The sequence below is a fragment of the Buteo buteo genome, chromosome 8, assembly GCF_964188355.1.
Source record: "Buteo buteo chromosome 8, bButBut1.hap1.1, whole genome shotgun sequence".
NCBI lineage: Eukaryota > Metazoa > Chordata > Aves > Accipitriformes > Accipitridae > Buteo > Buteo buteo.
The window spans coordinates 31635235-31655301 of NC_134178.1; the positions used below are offsets into that span (position 1 = coordinate 31635235).

General features: G+C 46.3%; 1 protein-coding gene across 2 annotated transcripts; it reads left to right on the forward strand.

The window, feature by feature from the left end:
- The first annotated feature begins 13332 nt into the window (after positions 1–13332).
- Positions 13333–19451, forward strand: LOC142033734 (uncharacterized). 2 transcript variants are annotated; one of them, XM_075034001.1, is made up of 4 exons: positions 13333–13394; positions 14256–14439; positions 17031–17117; positions 17569–19451. In XM_075034001.1, the coding sequence occupies exons 3-4, from the start codon at positions 17066–17068 to the stop codon at positions 18486–18488; spliced, it is 972 nt and encodes a 323-aa protein (XP_074890102.1). In that variant the 5' UTR covers positions 13333–13394; positions 14256–14439; positions 17031–17065; the 3' UTR covers positions 18489–19451. The 2 variants fall into 2 exon arrangements, with proteins under 2 accessions (XP_074890102.1, XP_074890103.1); XM_075034002.1 differs by having other exon boundaries at positions 13353–13409.
- Positions 19452–20067: the final 616 nt, after the last annotated feature.

Below are 20067 nucleotides of genomic sequence, written 5' to 3' on the forward strand. Positions count from 1 at the left end.
TCCAAAACCCAAATAGTAAGTTTTAACAGTTTCCCTACAAAACTGAATTCTGACATTTGCAACAGCTGCTATGTCAGAAATGGAAACAAACCCTATGCCTTTTGTCATAAGTTGAATTTGGTATGTCTGAATTATAAAATTACTGTAGTCTGAATGAAAATTACTCCCATACAAATGATAATTGCTTGCTTCTAAAAAGCTAACTGCTTCTGGGCAAAGATTGTTTTGCCCTGACAAGCAAAGATTCTGTCTACATTGAAACCACCTGCCATAACATAGTTCAGTTGCCTAGTTATTTCAAATTAAGATAGGACGCATCTCAGAGTCAAAAATGCCTCCTGTTTGTCTGTTCTGTCTATCCACCCAGTGGACAGGAAAGAATAAAATTTCTCTGGCTCCTACCTCCAGGAAACAGAGGAAGGGCACTAACTAAAAGGCACCAAAACCAAGTCATCTCAAACAGCAGTGTCATCAGAACCCATTTTCTATTCCATGTGCTTGTATTGCTCTGGCTCAACTCGGAGATGGCAAGTTCAAGTCACTGAAGCACAAAATACAAAATTGCCTTCAACATCCAGGGGTATCAGGAGGGCAAGGCAGCCAGAGTGCTTTGCTGGGTACTGACAATATCAAGGGAGCAGCGTAACGAAGAAACTCATTCTCATCCTCTATTCCTGGCTGCGAAATACAGGAACTAGAGTGAAAGGCAATGAGGAAGACAAGGGGTTATTGGGAAGAGAGAGCAAGTGTTTATTTTTGTGGGCCCTCTGGCAGCCCTGAAACCACAAGCAGATGGTGATGCTGAGAGCAAGGAGAGCAAGAAGGCAGAACAATGCATAACTGACTAATCTTCTGTGCCATAGCACCCCTTAAGAACTGTAATATCTCAAGGCCCAGGATGCTCAGAAAAGGGAGGACAGTCCTAATCAGCACTTCGTAGGTCCCTAAATCTCCACATTATTCCACTACAGGTCAGACTTCATGAAGGCTAAGGCCACTTTCAGTAAACCTTGCTGGACTGGGTTGACCTCAATAGCTATGTCAACACATATTTCAAAGTAAAGATCTAATTTTTCTAGCTGGTAAATTCAAGCACTGGATAAAGAGACAGAAAAATCAAGATTTGAAACAGACTCTAAAATTAGCACCCAATAACTAAACAAGGAAGTTCAATAAGAGCTTAGCACATTTAAGAGCTTAAATGGTAGGGTTTAAAAGTCTAACTGTAACATCTTGTTTTTAGAATTGTAGCACAAGCATAGATGCTAATTGCAAGTATAACAAGACTTTAATCAAAAATAAAACATGCAAGTGTTCTCATCTAGATTATCACATGAACTCAAAAACAAAGCCAGAAGCTACCAACCGTGAGTACATCATCTATACATCGTAACATAAACAAGTGTCTGATCCAGGCAGCCCAACACAGAAAGACAAGGACTTTAAAGTGAGAATTTACACCCATTATGCACACATAGCTGAATTTTTCTTCGGTAGAGACAGTGCTGAGAGCTGTTGCACACTGTGGCCATGTACCGTCCTGCATCCTCTTTCCCGACCACACAGAACCCCAATGTCCCATTAGGAAAGACACGAATGCGCTGGCCATGCCCAGTGTTGCCACGTGTCGAGCACTACAAAGATGTATTTCCCTTGTGCCAACTGATGCAAAAGCCTGTTCCAATTGGGGATAGTTAAGGTCAAAAAGAAGTTGTACACTCTCCCATCTATCATCATCACACCACTGTGAGCTGAAAACACAGCACACACACAAAAAAGTCATGACCAAACAGTTCAACATAATTACAGCCATCAGGCTGAAACTCTAGCAATGACACAAGTTTGAGAACATCACCTGGGAGCTGGGATTTAAGAGTGAAAATTGGGATTCACTTCCAAATCCAGCTACCGAAATGTATGATCTGAAACTAATCACTAAGCTCTGGCTTGACCAGTGCCATAGATTACACACAGATGATTTTGTACTAGTCTTCCTCCTTAGCAGTTTCACAAAGCTTAAGCGAGAAGTGTATTTAAACTCCTCTAAGAGATTTTTGATGAAATAAAGCCACAAATGTCATAACCTGATACATGTTGAAAAGTATTCCTGACAGCTAATATATCAGCCATTTTTATTCTTTGTAAATACGAAGATATAACTCGCAACTCAAACTCAATTAATAATATCTAATAAGCCAACTCCGTCAAATTATATTTGGTTTATTAGTATTATCTTGCTAGAGTTTATTACAGCACTCCTTCAAACATTAAATCTTTAAGAGGAAGCTGTAAGCTTAATTAATTTTCTATTTTTAATTGCTTGGCTTTTTCATATTCCAAATATACTGACATAATTCCATTAGCTGAGGTCTTTTATTTCCCAGTGGAATTAATTTCAAGCAGAAGCTACTTAAAACAGCAAGTGCAGCAAGCTAAAACACTTTGGGAACATAATCTTGTTCCAACCCAACTCAAATATTGTCCCGGTCCTGCTGCTAATAAACCCAGCAGCATAAACCTCTAAGAACACCTCCACACCAAACCAGATTTTCCATCCCAGTTTAGCATAAAAGCATGCTGCTACTAGGGAATTATTAAGAATTAAATAAATTTTCTTACCTTCAAGAATAAGAAGTGCACATGATGCAGTCTGGAAGGTGAAAACAGGTAACATTTCAGAAGTGACATTTTCTTTGCTATTATGTGTATGCTTCTTTATGGTCTTGTTTACCAGGAAACCTTTAAAACCCACTAGCTTAGATCCCTAGTGAATTATATGGCTTGAAGTAAGAAGGTGAGGAGAAATATTTAAAGTATTCTTGCATGCTAATCATTTTCTTACTGAACCTGAACAGAGAATTCTCAGATAGAATAGCTATTTTGTTTTAAAAAAATCCTGTGGTTTCAGCCACTGTCAGAGCAGTATCAGCTATGAACTTCTGTGTAAGTTTCCCTTTTTCCATGCCACAAGCATGACAGTGGAGGTTAGCACTATCAGACAATTTTTTACAGCCAAAAAAAATCCAGGGAAAAGGTGTAGCTGTAGGTCAACAAAAAAAGACTTATTGCTGGAGAGGGACTTGCACGTCTGTACAACTGCTCCTTCAAACCTCTGCAAAAATACTCCCAACACTGCAAAAGGTCTTATTTGTGTTTGGCTTTATCATCAAAAGTGTGAGGATGTCTACAACAAAGAACTACATTACAGTTACCTGCAGTATCAGAGCTTTTCCCAAGGAAACAAAATTTATGTAAAATAGAGCAACACCATACAGCAACCCAGAGCAGTGCCATGCATCCTGCTCTGCTTCCAGTTTTGCTCAAGTGTGTACAGGACTAACCAAATGAAGCCACAGAAGATAGCGCAAAGCACTTCTTGGTAAGCCAAAGGAGCATATGTGAAGAAGCTAAGCTCCCACAAGTCCCTAGAGAAGTCCATGGTTCCAACACATCTCTGCTAGCTGAGTAGTCACCTCAGAAAGTAAATTTATTTCTGGAGTTCACAGAATCTGATTTCCCAGCCTGACAGCCAGCACATAAATTAGGGTGAAGTTTCCCTTCACAGTACGTGCACCATACCAAGGCTGCAACTTGAGCAGCAAATTACTGATTGAACTTGTCTTTGCTGCCTCCTGTTTTTCCCTGAATCACTGCCTCTACTTCAACAAGTGTTCTGTTTTCAGCTACGCTACAATTAATTTTCTTCTTAGTAGCTAATACAGTGTGTTTTGGGTTTAGCATGAGAATAATGTTGATAACACACTGATGTTTTAGTACAATAAGCACTACTTAGCAATAAAGGATTTTTCTGCCAGCAAGCAAGTGTACAAGAATCTGGGAGGGAGCATGGTCATGACAGCTGACCTGAACTGGCCAAAGGAATATTCCATACCATAGAACATCATCCTCAGTATATAAACTGGGGGGAGTTGGCCAGGAAGGGGGGAATCACTGCTCAGGCGTTGGTCAGCAGGTGGTAATTACCTTGTGCATCACTTGTCTTTTCTTGAGGTTTGGGGGGGTTATTTATTTATTTTATTACATTCCTTTTCATTACAATTATTATTATTAGAATTTATTACTATTATTGATAGTATTATATTTTATTTTACTTTAGATTTAATAACTAAAGTCTAATAATAACTAAATCTTTCTCATCTCAGTCAACAAGTTTTACATGTTTTTTTGATTCTCCTCCCCATCTCACTGGGAGGTGGGGAGTGAGCGAGCAGCTGCGAGGTGCCTAGTTCCTGGCTGGGGTTAAACGACAGCAAGGAACAAGGAAAACGCATATAGGGCAGAACTGACACCTAGGATGAGCAATAAAATGGACAGAACTTCTGGGGAGAAGAACAAGCTGTCTCTGCTTGTCAGGCAACACTTTGGGCCCAAACTCAGCAAGTACAGGATCACAGAAGACCCTTAAAATGAAATGAGTATCAGCTGGCTCACACTGATTATCCAAAAATAACTGCTTGCTGTGGTTTGCACTCATATAGAAACGAGAGACATCTCAAAGGCAACCGTCTGAAAGGCCTCAGCCTTCCTAAAAATATATGCTGCCACACAATTAACAAATCAAGCATTTCTTGTGTGCAAGCTTTACCAGTCAGCCTCCATAACCTTCATTAGATATGTGTTTGACCACAAAATACAGCTTTGTGGGTCATCTTTACTGCTTTGTTGTTTCAGCAAATACAGAGACTGTGAAAACCACAGCACTCTGAAAACAACCAACCTATAATTACATATTCAAAAGAAAAGGGAGGAAAAAACCTGCAAACTAGCTTCTTTCAACACAAAAGCATTGAGATTAATAGCAAGAAACAAGCACAAAAAGCCAGCAAATACAAGAAGTCTATACAATGCACAGTCGTGCAGCAGCTCAGAGATCTAAATGAATAGGGCAATTTAATGAAGCCAGATAAATAGCCAGATGTCTGTCACTGCCATCAGCAGCAAATGATGATTCAGCTTCAAAAGATCTCTGAAGGAGAGCAGCTACACCAATAATTAACATCTTTTGCTACAACAAAGATGGACAGCACACTGCCTCAGATGCACCCCCCCAGTATCAATCCTTGCAGGGTAGTCTACATCTAGACTAATTAAGTGAGCTCCACAAGCAGTGCAGGTCCCCAAAGGCATCCATTCGACCTCCCGAAGACTTACTGCTGACGGCACAGGCCCTCTTCTTCCCTGCCTGCCACACTAAACTGGTGACGTTCCTTGTTACATGGAAAAATGGCAGCATGTTTATTAGGTAGTCAATAAGTGGCTGAGTCTTTACACAGCCCAAAACAACAGCAAGACTTGCTGAAAAGCAGTAGTCAGCATTTTAGTTATAGCTTTATCCTGTGTTCAAAGTGGAAAGATGTTGACTTGCACCATTAGTCACACTGGTCTTGTTAGCATCAGTGTGCCCTTCATGATTCTTACACTATGAAGAAGACGTGGGTGTGCGTGCAGGTGTACACGTGTCTGTGCACATATTTACATGCAGCTCTATTTGAGCTTTTTGCTTTAAGCTTTGTCTTGCTTGTTTGACCCTCAGGCAGTCGTTGTAATCAGAGAAGGCTCACAAGAAAATCAGCTGAGTGACTCCAGCCTCCCTTTAATACACTTGCCATGCAAAACCTTCACAGAGTACTAGCCTCCAGCAGGAGTACTAGCCTCTGGTATTCTCAATTACCTGAACTGTTTAAAAAGTCTCCTTTGTTAATAACTTCTTTCAGCACCCACAGACCGCTGAAGCCCAAACAATTTGCATAAACCATTACTTTTGGGTAGATAAGGCATGTGCATGCAATTTCAGACACACAGTTTCACTTAGAACTTGCCAGCCAATCAGTTCCAATTGAAATGAAGCTGCAATGGAACCCGAGGCTGCAATCTTTTACTTCGCATAACACCATTACCCTGATGAGGCTAACAAAATACATATTTAAACAAATAACCATGTTAATATAGCTCAATTCCTGGATCAACCATCACCTAAAATAAAATAATTCAACACCAGACAGCCTGAGGAAAGAAATGGGGAAAGACTGACCCCTTCCGTACACAAACATCTTATTCCCCAGGTATCTGAGAGCAATATCTAGCTTGCTTAGCACACCCCTGGACATTTATCTAATTGAAAAAAATTAACAAAGCAGAGTTAAAGCTGTACAAACAACAAGTCGCAAGTTCTCTCTGGTGAAAAACAAGCTTTCAAATACAAATAATAGGCACCTCAGTCATGGCTCTCCTTCCAATTCTCCCACAATTGTACAAGACGTGTCACTTCGCCCATTCTGGTTGGCTTACCAATGCTGTTAACTGCCTGATGTCCCTCCATACAGGACTACATCAGCAGTATCTTGCTACTTCCCAGAAAACTGCTAGGAAAATGAATGCGTACCTGTCACTTCCTCTTGCCTAACTTCTGCTGCTCAGTATGCTCTTTTTGCGTTTTCTAAATACGTAATCAATGCCATGACGCAGACTCTACATCCCAATAAAAACAATCTCCTAGTTCACTGTTAGATAAACATAAAAGAATGAGTGCACTGACTCACCAGTCACCAAGTACAATGTTGAAACATATCTGGGTATTAAAAATACACCAGTAGACAACAGCAAGCTTCAGCAATGCCAAACTCAAAACACTATTGCAGGGCAGGAACTATGACATTTGCCTTTTTCTTGAGAGTGTTTCACCCACAATGCTTAAGCAAGCCTTTTTCCCTCCCACAGACAGAAGTGTCAATTAAGTAAGGGAGACTGCATTATACTTTGAGCAGTCTGAAACACTTCAGTGTAAAAACATGAGGAACAAACAACAGTGCTTTACTGCAAAACTTCCACATTTTAGAGGCTCTTTCCCTTATATATGTTGATTCTTCCTCTAGACCACCACGATTACATTTTCAGCTCAATTAAACCTGAGAAATCAGTAGGTAGTATTGTTTGTAGATACAGAAAACTCAGGAGAGTAAGATGTTTACCAGAACATCATGTTCAGACATTTACAAGCAAAACGCTACCAAAAAAAAAAAAAAATTCTGTAAAACTGATGTTAATGAAAATGCAAGTTACACTCCTGAGATAAGTGAATTGGAGCGTACCACAGCTACAGCCATGTGAATGCAAAGTTGCAGACACAACCTTTAAGTGAAACAGTCAGGCCACGGATAAGCTGGACTTGGAAGGGTCTCCCACAGAGGAAGCATCACTCCACACCTGCCTTTCTTACAGGCAGGTCTTTGGGTGGACCTTTAGTGTGACTCGGTATGACAATCCTTCAGCGACCAGGGAAACAAACGTCATTTGTTAATGGACACGTAGGCCAAAAGGAAAGCTAGAGTTCGCGGCTTACACTCTGCCTTTCCCATCAGTGCCACACAGATACAAGAGATGCTTTACTCTCCCCCTTGCTGCTCCTTGCGGCCTCACAGACGCAGCAAGCCGTGCGCTGCCTAGAGCCACCCTCCCTCGGCCTGCACTCTTCCCAGGCCCTTGCCACACCTCCTTCTCCGCCCCTCTGAGCTGCTTCTCCCCTGCATCGCCCCCTTTCCTTCCAGACCCTTCCCGCTCTTCAAGCCGGCGCCTGCCGGGCCACGACCCCGACGCTCGCCGGCAACCGCCCCTAACCGCCTGCCGCCCCTGAGGCGAGGGGACCCCCGCGGGGCCGGCTCCCTCCCTCAGGGCGCTCGCGGCAAAACGCCCCGCGGCGGCGAGGCCGTCGCAGCCGCCGAGGCCGCGGAAGGGGAGGGGGGAGGGGGAGCGGAGCGGCAGCACCGCCCGGCCCGGGGCCGCGGGGCGAAGACTCGCCGGCCGCGCGCAGGAGGGCGGGCGGGCGGCGGCACAGATTAAACAACCGGCGTCGCGACCCCGCCTACCGTGTCCCTACCGCGCGTGCGCGCCCCCCCCCCCGCGCCTACCGCCCAGCCCCCGTTCGCGCCCTCGGGCTGGCGCCCTGGAGGATTCTGGGTATTGTAGTCCGGCGGCGGGCGGGCGAACGCCGGGCTGGCTGCGGTCGCCGCGTCCGCGCCCCGTTGCCGGGCCCTCGGGTGTTAATGAAAAACCGAGGAGGTCTTGGCCCTTCCTTCCGAAAGGGGACGGCTGTGGGAGTGCCACCGGGGCTACCCGAGAGCCGGGGGGGGGAGGTCATCAGTTACTCCTAACCCTTCGACTACAGGTGCTTTGAGGGAAGACTGACGACAGGAGCGCAGAAGCGGCCGCGGCCGTGAGGCACCACTCCGCTAGCACGGAGAGGCATCCACCTGCCACCGTCTCAGGAAAGGCAGTCTCCCTTTCCCGTAGCAGGAGGAAACAGGCTGCATTGGGAAGTAAAAAGATTTAGACTATTTAACTAGCAAACTGTCTAAATCCTATCTGTCTTCTAAAGACGTGATAAAGTTCAGGGCCTGTTGAAAGACGCCTCAACGTAGTTTCCCAGATGCTTTTCAGTCCTTGGGGTTTCTCCAGTTTTTAGCCCTTACTTGATTTTGCAAGAGCGTAGCCAAAGTCATTAATCTAGGTAACGGGTAATTAAGCAATCAGCAACTGAGATAAAGGCAGTCACTCCTTTAAGTGAGAAGTTTTATTGGGTATGTACGTAAGTACATAAAACATAGCCTCCGTTAACCAGCTTGCACCAGGCCATTGGCCAGCTGTCTCAGGAGCCTGAGGAGCTTGGAGGGTTGTCTCTGATGGATTCACGCAGAGATTCACACAGGTGTGTTCACTTGTTCTTTGTTCTAGTCTTCTCTTTAATTTTTTTCCAGTTGCTCAACACTGGGAATGCCTCTGCTTACTCACTGGTTGATTTTCCTCCCCAGCTGTTACACTCCTTTATCTCTACAAGGGTTTTCCTTCTCTCCTTCTCTTTTACTTAGGGAGTCTTAAAAAATCACACATGACAGCTATTGTCTCTTTTGGGTGAGGGAAAGGTCCATCACAGGTTCCTTACGTTAACCTTCACGCGTGTCAGCTACAGACTGCTGGTCTACAAGAGCACACCTAGGCAAACCCCCAATCATTACTGTGTTTTACAGGGGAGGTTAAACATCAAATAGAGTAAATCTCCTCAGCTACATGTTACTTGCCAAAGTTAGGGGTGAATCAGGTGCACAAATTAACTTTGATTTTGCATCTCATATGTAATTGGCCAAACACATTGAGGTTGATTTCTTCAAAAATGGAGTGCGTATCATCATTTGTAAACAAAATAACACATTAAAAACAGCAGATCCATGGATGTGTGTGCATTTTTTTAATTATTTCTATTTGGAAAATCTGTAATTTATCCAGCCTAGGTAAGATTGAATCAAACCTAGCAAGAATTTTGTGGCAACAAAGGGTTGCTACTCCTGGGATGCCCTGGTCATGTGCATGTAATAGCTTTGATGGCCATTTTAGTCCCAGTCAGTCATAGATGTCCTTGAGTCTCCTGGCAGAAAGCTCTTCTTTCTGCATCCATTTTTAAGGCTGCTAGCAGATTGGATTCAATGCAATATGAATAGCTTAAGCTGGAATCCTCCCACAGTACTGGCACATAACATAGTCTGAAGAATGTGTATCCTTGAAACGCAATGAAGGTGCCCTGAACTGCTAAAAAATGGAACATGACACGGTGATGCTGCTGTTTGGCCGTTCGCTTGTTCACTTCTTTTGTCAACGAGCACATGCCTAGATTGGGGCAGTTGCATTTTAGCATTGATGTAGCAACTGCTTGCTTTCCAATTTTTCAAACAATCTGGTGTTAGTTTGCTTCCTGTCATTTTTTTCCCTGAAATGTAATGGAGACGTGGAGATACTCAGAACCCAACTGGACATGGTCCTGGGCAGCCTGCTCTGGCTGACCTTGTTTGAGCAGGGGTTGGACTACATGATCTCCAGGCATGCCTTCCAACCTCAGCCATTCTGTGATTCCCATATCAGAAACTATTTGGAGGAAAAGAAAAAAAAAAAAAACAACCAAAAAAACCCCCAAACTTTAATACTTCAAATCCAAACCAAGGGATGTCACTATCTTCCTGGAAAGCACTGCACTTAACTTTTTGCAGTGTTAACAAGCAATCTTCTCTAGGCTATGGGAAACTGCACATGTTGATGGAGCTGAAACACTTGGAACAGTGTTTCCTGTCAAATGGCGTTGAAGAGTAAGCCAGCAAACAGCTCTCTAAAAGAGACACTCAGCTGGGCAGAGTGTCAGTGCTCTACATGAGTGATTAATGTATCCCTCTGCACCAAAAGCTCTTTCAGTGCAGGTGAAAATGGTTGATCAATACATAAGTTTAAGAAACAATGTTCAGTAGGCGGTCACAATCTTTCAGATGTCTTTAGTAACCTTCCTTCTGTTCAGGAGGCAGTTTTGCTGAGTATAAATGAATTACTGTAAAGGCTGTTGGGCAGGTATGGCATTCTTTTCAGCACTGCAATACCAAGAGAACGGAAAAGCTGAAGGTTAGCTAGAGCTTACTGCAAAATGGAAAAGCAGTTATTCACACATGTAGTACTTGTTATCTGTCATTCTCACCAGGGCTTTTTCATCACTTTTCTCCAACAAGCTCTTCATTAGACATGGGGGGTTTGGTCATTTCAATGATTTAAGCATTGTGGGCTTTTTAAAGAAAAAATACTCTTAACACTAAAAGCATAGAACCTTTTAAAACTGATACATCGGCTTTTGTCAAAACAAAAAAAGGAAAGGGAACCTCCAAATCACTAGCCAGCTGAAGTTCAAGTCATCAAACACTGAAATTGCTCCAAAGTAGTAAAAAATGGAGCCAAGGCTTGACATGGTGGTGTTTCTGAAATAATACAGCTATTTTGAAATGGAAGAACTTTTTTGATAGCATCTGTCTAGATTCAGGCAGTTGTATTTCAGTAGTTATCTAGTAAATGCTGGCTTACCATTTATATAAACCTGGAGACACTTTGGTTCTTTCCCTTTTCCTTGAAATATGGTCACATTACCCATTTTGTACATTCTATTGCTTTATGCATTTTTAAGACAGGCAAATGCTTCTCTGAAGATTTCTCCCAAATTGCCAACTTTTAATTATTGAATTGCCTGCAGGATGCTACATGTATGGGAACCCATAATTGCCCACATCTTGGTCACAGAATCACAGAAATGTTGACTGGAAGACACCTCTGGAGTCCGACCTCCTGCTCAAAGCAGAACTATCACCAGCACCAGATCAGGTCACCCACGGCTTTGACTAGCCATGTTGCAAAAACCTGCAGGGATGGAGATCCAGCATCCAGGATTACTTTCCTCTTTCATTCTTTTGCATACGTTTGTACTTTGATTGTGAACATATTGATCTTCAACCCTCCACACTTCTTGGCAAATGTGCTATATGCTACAAGGATACAGCAATGTGCCTGTCAGTTGTACTGTTTTGTAAATTGCTGGGGCTATGTTTTCCCTTTCATTCTATTTCAGTATTCCCATCTTATTTTGTTGACGACCATTTCTCCATCTGTCCGCAGCCAGTTAAATTACAGACTGGGAGTCTAATGAGCCCGCATCAGTCATCACTTCTCCAACAGAAAAAGTCTTTAACGCAATTTGATGCTTAAACCTTAACAAACAAAGCCTCAGCATGACAACACTGAATGCCGTTCATTTCTCTCTTACTGCAATTCCCATACAGTTTAGGGCACACAGTCACTAAGGTTTCTGACTAATTCAAATCACTTGTGCCCTGCTAACAATAGCTTGAAGTAGAAAGGGAATCAGGAGGCTTTGAGAGTATTTTTTCACTTTGTTAGTCGGAAAGATTTCCAGATTCCTGGGAAAACACTCCTTTCTGTGCCCTCATCTGGGTCCTCATCTCATGGCCAGCCTGTTTTGTACCACTGCTAAGTACATACTACGTATTTGGGTGTTTAAGTCCCAGAAAGCCTCGGTAATCCTCTATATGATCACCTCAGAGCAAGCGGTGGCTTGAAAAAAACACCACCCAAAAAGGCAGTGCTTTTACCAGTTGGGACACAGGGGCCAAGGTGAAAAGCTGCTTGGTTTTTATGGCCTCGTGGAGTGAAGCGCATCTGCTGTCACCTGCCTGTGCCCGTGGCCACAGGGTGGCTTCCTCTGTGTTCAAATCCACTCCCGGTCCCCTGGTAAGGTGGCAGGGAAAGCCAGATGTCACTATGGCAAACATCCAGGTCACCATGGCAAGAAAAGCTGTGGTCTCACAGATGGCTGTTCCCTGTCAGGCCTGAAGAGCAGCCCCCTGGAATCTGACTTCTGACCGTGCAAGGCCAAGGGAATGAACGCCCCCACGCCACACAAGAAAGCAGCCAGCTGGGGTGGTGCTGGAGGCCTGTGCCACAGTGGGTCTATCGAAGTGGAATGGCCTGGTTTATACTGGTAGGCAGTAATGCTGTGGGGACTGCTCTACATGCAGAGGAATTCCATGCCAGGAATTGCCTAGGGAGAGGGCTGGCTGGTGCACGCCAATGCAACAGCTCTCCTGCACCAGCAGTTGTGTTCCAAGGGCCCGAAGGGGGTCTCCAGGCACACCCCCAGGCACCAGCTTAAGTTCAGAACTGCAGAGGCCTAACTTAACCCTTTCCTATGTCAGCTACTGTGCAGGGAGAGCTTCTCTAACATCAGTTTGGGAAGAATTCATTTACACACCTGAGGTCTCAGGTTTCCTACCACGTTTCATGAGAACACGCGTAGTCATCTACCTTCTTCCCTCCAGGTACGAGTTACGTGGAGAAATTAAGGAGAGCAGGCGCCGGGTTGTAAAACCACCCGTACGTTTCCTTCCCCTGGGGAAACTCCAAATGAGGCGGTAATTCCAGAGCAAAGCCTCCTCCTACCTCCTCTCCCACCCTGCACGGCACGGTGTCCTCACGAGGGGCTGCCAGGTGCCGTAGCGTGTCCCATTTTCTACCGCAGACAAGTACTGCGCGCCCCGCTTCCCCCCTCCCCTTCTGCCCTGAAGTAAAGCTTGACAGTTTGGCGCCGAAGCACCGGCCTGCGCCACGGGAAAGCACTTCAGCAAGCACAACGACCTGCCCTCGGGCCGTAAAACACCAGCGCTCTTCCAAAACCCCGGGGGCGCGCGAGGCCCGGCCTCCGGCCGACGGCCTGCCGAGAGGCGCTGGGTTCAAGGCTCCGGGGCGGCTCCGAAGGCGAACAACCGACCCCCGCTGCCGCCAGGCCCCGCCGCGCTCCCCCGGACCAGCCGGTGCAGGGGATGAAGCCGAGAGGCCCCGGGCGGTGCGGCTGCCCCCGCAGGGCGCGCAGAGAGCGGGGAGTGCCGCGGAGGGGGGGCCCTCAGGGCCAGGGCCGGCCCCGGCGCCTCCCGCCCCGCCCCGCCCCGGAAGCGCCCTTTGCCCGCGGAGGAGGAAGCTGCCGCCGGCGCGCAGCGGGCGCCCTGCAGGTAGGCGCCCTGCAGGTAGGCGCGGCGCTGCACGGCGGGGCCGGGCCTCCCGCAGCCGCTCGGCACGGGAGGCGGGGGGGGACGGGACAAGGCGGCAGCGAGGGGCAGCGCCGGGGGTGCCCGCGTGGGTCCGTGCCGGCTCTCGGGGCAGGCCGGCCGCACTGAGAGCCGGGCTTTAAACCCGAGCCAGAGCCTTCGTCCGTCGGCCCTGTGGAGGACGGAGCTACCCGGAGGAGAAGAAGAAAGAATGCAGCTCGGAGGCGGGGAGGGCCGGCTCGCCCTTGCTACGGACCCCGCTCCGCTGTCGTTGCCGTCCTCGTCTGCTTGCGCCCCTTACCCGCCAGGCGGCTGACCCCCTTCCATCCCTTTTCACCTGCCGCAGAGCAGACGCGTCTCGTCCCCCCGTTCCCACCCAGTGCCTCTGATCGCTGCTGCAGACGGGCAGCTTTGCGCCCCGGCCCCTGCTCTGTGGAAGATCCTTGTTCCCGAAAGCTACACCGTACTTGCCGCCTCCTGCGCACCCCCCGCCTTTGGGTGCTCTGGCAGCGCACTCCGCAGCGTCCCCCCCCCGTTCCGCCTCCCGTGTCTGTCTGCCAGCAACCCCCCCACCGCCCTCAGCACCCCGAGCTGGGCACGGAGCTGGGCGGGGAGGCAGTCGCTGGCAAGCGCTGTCCTTTGTAAACAAATCTGACGGTACAGGGAAGGGGGCTCTCACCACCCCCAAGAGAAATGTTTCCAGCTGCGTAATTGACTGTTTTCTGTGATAAAAACGCCTTCACCTTTTGGTTTTACTGCAACCATTATCTATCCCAGATAATAGCTGGGCAAAGGAAGATTTGAATGTCATCTTCTGAATTGCAGGTTTGTGCTGTCATGCCTGGCATGACTGTGTGGAGAGTGCTTCGCCGCTGACAGCACTTCAGGAGCACTAGAAGCTGAAAGTATGGAGCTCTGCACTGGGATGAATCCCATAACCTCCACAGCTTGGTACAGCCATGGGAGGAATACAGAGCCGAGTGGTCGGAAGAGAAAATAAGTAGCCAAGGTAAAGAACACAAACTGTAGGACCCAGCTATAAAATCTATATATGCTATCACAATACTAAAGCCAAGGCCCCAGGAAAAGTATGGTGTGTTTTCAAAGCCCCTGCTGGAGGTCCAGGTTAGATACACCTCATATCTTGTTTTAATAAAGCTGTGGATGTTGCCTACAGTAACCCCACATACCCACATACACAGATGTTCCTCCTGTTTTGGTTTCCACGTTCAAGCAGTAACCCAATACGCTCAGGGATATGCTTCTGCTAGTAACAGATGAAATCCCTGAAGGAATGTTCCCTCTGTTGATAAGGTTTGTCTCCTCCTTTCACAGAGACATGACTGTGATCATGGGAAAGGAAGAAACTCTTTCTTGCTGCAGACTAGCCTGTTAATTGTATAAAGGTTATCTGCTTTCTGCTGAGCTGCCATAGCAAATCTGAGCATGGCAGCAGTATGTCAGTGGCAACCCGAGCTAGGAAATTTTTGCAGGGTCAGAAAGGAACTCTTCCTTCTACCTTGTCTGCTTGCATAGATGTTTCCTTGGGTGTTGATTGTTGGACGTTTGTCAGATGCTGGTACCACCTCTGAAATGTTGAGGGATTTGCTCCTCTAAAGTTCCTGTTTGTTGACAGCTTTCAGAGAGAAACCCTGCTGTTCGTGGTTAGCTGCCTGGGGGAGAGGTCTATGTGTGGACAGGATTTTGACTCCTCTGCTCTAGAGTGGGGGTGGGCCATCTGGTACATATTGCAGCATGTAAATAGCTTGGTCGGCTTGTACCGACAAACTGTTGCAGCAGAAATTCTCAGCAGTGGCAAAATCCTGAGAGCTACAGGGCTGCAGAAAGCAACCTCCCTTTGTATATTGGCTTGGAACTACTGGAAATGATCCATCTGCAGGGGTGGTCCACTTCAGCATACAGCAAATATTTGAAGTAGGGACTCAGATTATTAACATTTAAGGCAGCTTTTTTCTGCTAAGGCTTCTTTTTTGCTTATCTTATTATTTTTTTCTTCATGGTTCTGCAGTTCAAGATTGAAGTCTTTCTCTTTTGCTTGCTTTCTTTCTGTCCAGCTTTGCCATGTAGAATAAAAGACTTCAAGACTGGTGGTTTTGTAATCACTGGCATCCGAGGTCCAAAACTGTTCCCTTCATCTGAGTTGTCTCCTTGATTCTGACACTATCTAATCCCTTATTACCCGTTACCTGCCATTATATAGCTATTGGTGATGGATGAAGTGGTCCAGCATCAGGTACCCATCAGTGTTTGTTTGCACCAGTGCCCATCTGTCCAGTTAGTTCCATCTGGAGCTTGAGTAGTTGTCCAGAGGTATTGGTTGTCTGGAGAGATTGGTAGCTTGAAGCAGAGTTCAGGGAGTATAATTCTGAAGTGATGCAAACTAATATTAAGTAACTATAAAGATTAAAAGGGGGAGAAAGAGTAATGTCTTAAGTGCTTTAAAAATATTCCCATAAGCAATCCCAGCTTTAGCTGTGATGCACATCAGTCTCTGGTCCTAGACTCATCCATGTGGTATCCTTTCCCTGCCATCTTTGATTTTTACTTTTTAAAATAAAGTGGGATTTTTCTTACCATTGTATTTTCTCTGTTCTTCTGCATTTTTCCTGCAGCAACTGCTAATGCCTGCCCTCTTGATGCTAACTGCTATTGCTTACTGTTTGGCTTGTTTTAGCCTTAAAATAGTAAATACTGAAGGAAAAATTCTTGTCTTTGGTGCTGATGGCATTTGTAAGAGCGCCCTGCCCAACAGTTGCATTCATGGCAGTTGTTGGAGCTCAGCAGGGACGCCAGGCTGGGAACTAACATAATCCAGCTAGAGTAGACAAGACATCAAATTGCCTGTTTTGTTGGGTTTTGCTGTATCAGCCTGAGAGTCTTGGAGGAGAAAGAAAAGATAAGGTAGCAAGTAAGAAAATCCGGTTCTGGGGTTCTGGTGACTAAAGAGTCATTCTCCATTTAAATTAATCTTAGGAGAGTAATTAGTCTTTTGGCTGTCATTATTAAAGAAAGGTAAGTGTAGCGTTCGGTGTTCGGAAGATCTCGCGATGTCACGGAAAGTTAGAGGGTTAGTCGCAGCCTTGTGATGTACCTGTAATCCCGCCTCCCCTTGTTAGTATAAAAGGAATTAACTGCGCAATAAAAGGCGGAAGTTGGCGCTCACACTGTGTGTGTTATCTGTCTCTTTCCCTGGTCCGGGCCGACCAGTGGTCTAATCGTGGCATCTTGATATGTAGCGAACGCTACAGGTAAGTATGGCTGGGTTTTGGTCTTTGCTTACACCTACATCTATGGCTGCTGTCAACCAATTCTGACTCCAGCACATCTGGTGTATGTCCTAATGTATATCACTTATCAGAAGAGGGGAATTTTGAATCTCCTTTAAGGAAAGTATCTGACACCAGACACCTCAGTAGTGCACAGGATGTCCATAAATGTTTGTTGCTTGGTTGAGTCCATTCTTTTATGCAACCATTCTGCTTGTTCTCCATATTCAGTAGAGGCAGTAGATTTTAAGACATATGACAAGCTCTTGCTGAATATTCAACTAAGATTACTTCTGTTTGCTTTTGTAAAAAGGATTCCTGATTGCTGAACCTGAGGTAACTGCCCAGATGGACCAAGGAGAAGAACAAGATCATGAGGCCTTGGAGGAGACGCACATAGGTGAGGAATAAGTTAGACAAGTTTATAAACACAGAGCAAGCAAAATGCTGTTTGAGTTGCCTCAGCGTTATTTAAGCCAATTTCATGCAGCTCATATTGAGACCTGCTCCTTCCCCCTCAGGGCAGGCAGAGAGCCTGCCTTTGCCAGCCTGCCATTGAGAGTATGTATAAGACGACAGAATATTAAGAAGACAAAATATGAAGATTCCTTGGGGACAAGGAGACACCTGTAGCATTGCCCTTGGCTCTGCTGTTCATGGCACGTCTGCTCTGGGTCGCATGATGAGGCCATACAGCCTCTCCTGCAGCTAGGTTTCCATTTCCTCCCACTCTTCCCTTTACTGCTTCTCCTACACGGTGCAGACCAGGCTCCCTAGGATAACAGCTTGCCCGTTCTCTGCTGTGCTACTTCCCAGCGAGAATCACTGTTAGAGTCATACTTTTTTTCCAGGTGGTGAGCTAGGTCCCCATTCAGATGACCTTGCAAGCACAGATCTGCAGGACATGTTGATAGTGGGGTCCAGAGGAGGAGAGGAACAGCTTGGGGACAGCCATGGAAGTCGGTGCAGTTCCTTGGAGGCTCAGCAAGATGGCTGTGAGGAGGAAGAGGAGGCTAAGCTGCCTTGCTCTGATATCAGCCTGGTGAAAAGACAGGAGAGAAGGGTGGCAGCAACCTCACGGCGAGCCCCTCGTGCAGAGCGGCCCACCATCTGCTCTGAGTGTGGCAAGGGCTTCAGTCGGAGCATCCACCTCATCCAGCACCAGCGAATGCACACTGGGGAACGCCCATTCCTGTGTGCAGAGTGTGGCAAGGGCTTCAGCCAGAGCTCCCATCTCATCCAGCACCGGCGGGTCCACACGGGCCAGAAACCCTACACCTGTGCCGAGTGTGGGAAGAGCTTCAGCCAGAGCTCCAACCTTCTCAAGCACCAGCGCATCCACACTGGGCTTAAACCCTATGTATGCAGCGAGTGTGGGAAGATCTTCAGCGACAGCTCCACCTGCATCAAACACCAGCGTATGCACACAGGCGAGCGGCCCTACAAGTGCCCAGCCTGTGGGAAAAGCTTCAGCCAACACTCCCACCTCCTTCAGCACCAGCGAGCCCACGATGGCATCCGGCCTTATGCCTGTGGGCAGTGTGGCAAACGTTTTGGGCAGAGCTCTGACCTCATTAACCACGCTCGTACCCACACTGGTGAGAAGCCTTACAAATGCAGCCAGTGTGGCCGGGGCTTCAGTGGCAACTCCAACCTCATCAAGCACACCCGCATCCACACTGGGGAGCAGCCATACCGCTGCACCCAGTGTGGGGAAAGCTTTCGGTTCCAGCCCCAACTGGTGCGCCACCAGAAGCACCATACAGAGTAGTTGGTGGAGAGGAGAAGGCCATGTGGACCATAGGCAGCTACCTGGTACTGGGAAGACACACAGCTGCTCCCTGGACACCTCGTACAGGGCATGAATTTTGGGGGAGGGGACCCTCAGAGCCTGTCCCCTTTTCTTCTGGGTAAATCTGTTTGTGAGCACTGCTCAGACACTCGAGCGAAGAGGGAGGCCGCTGCTGAACAAACTAGTGCATGTTCACTGCGGTGCAGTGGTTGTTCTGAGCCCCTCTTTTGGAGATGGGGAAAAGAAAGGTGCTTATACGGTATGGTACGTTCAAGGCCAGAGAGGAGAACATAGAGACGTTCCAAGGATCAGTGCCTTCTGTTATTTCTAGTGGGGAGTGATTTTTATGCCAGTAAAAACCAGCGAAAATCTGTACCTGTTTTCTGTACGAGCTGCCTGGCTTTTTCCTCATGGTAAGGCCGCAGCCTGTGATGATCACTCCCCTTAGAATCCACATCTCCCACTTGCCGGTATTCTTGGGTTTAGTTGGTGTTAGCATCTATTTATTTTAAAACCCCACAACACTGTGCTGGGTGCCTCTGCGTACATGTTGTGGGCCCAGCTGATGCTCTGTTGGGGCCTCGTCTATGGAGCAGTATTTTTGCTGGGTTGTATGGTTGTTAAATTGACAGTTCCACAAGTTACACTGCTGTCTGACAGCTTAGTCCTCAGCAGCAATTAAGTAAATTAACATCCTAATAGGTGTTTCTCTCAGATTCTTGTTTAGGTGCTTTTGTGGGTGGCACTTTATGAATGTTTTTATAAGGCTTTTAAAAATATTTAGGATGACTTTTTTAATTGTGATCTTCTAATTGTCAGTTGATGAACAGAAAAAGGATGGTGTTTGAAAAATAAACTATGTCAAACTTTGATTTTATATTAAATGTTAAACATTTTTTCTTGCATAAAACTTTTTAACACAAACACTATGGTTTTGAGTTGTTAATGATTACAAAGAGGTAATTATGGCACTGATTTCTAGAATTTATGTGATATTTTTGCGAGCTGTTTTGACATCTTTAATGATGACTTGCTAAGGAGTATGGGGGAGGCAGGATTCTGAGAAAGCAGAAGGAACTGACCTCTGAAGCAATCTTTTTCACTTTGAGGAGGAGAATACTACTACTGGGAGTCTGTCCTTAAAAGGAATTCTAGCTCAGGCAACTGCTTGGTACGGGGGAGGAGAGAACTGGCAGTAATAACAAAGATGTTAATATCTCTAGCATATAAGAACTCCCTGTAATAAACGTGGCAGTGTATACCGAAATGCCTGTTCTACCCACGGAGCCAAACGGGAAGAAATCACAGTCTGCTTTAGGCAAGAAAATGAAGTGATCAAATCTGTTGTGCTGTAGAATTTTTATTTTCAGCACCACATATAGGCCTAATGCTAACAATGAGATTTCACACGGAAGTGAGCTCCCAAAAGGGGGATATCACTAAGGGCAAAGAGAATGCCCAGCCTGAGGAGCACAGGATCCTGAGGAAACAAGCAAGCTATGAACAGAAGGAATGTGATTGGAATTACTGGCTGAGTAATGAGGAAACATCCATACCT

What these genes read in the sequence shown, in the direction of transcription:
- LOC142033734 (XM_075034001.1), top strand. Translation starts at nt 17,066, where the DNA reads ATGGACCAAGGAGAAGAACAAGATCATGAGGCCTTGGAGGAGACGCAC. An exon ending in CTTGGAGGAGACGCACATAG is followed by an intron (nt 17,118 to 17,568) that starts GTGAGGAATAAG and finishes CTTTTTTTCCAG; the next exon opens with GTGGTGAGCTAGGTCCCCAT.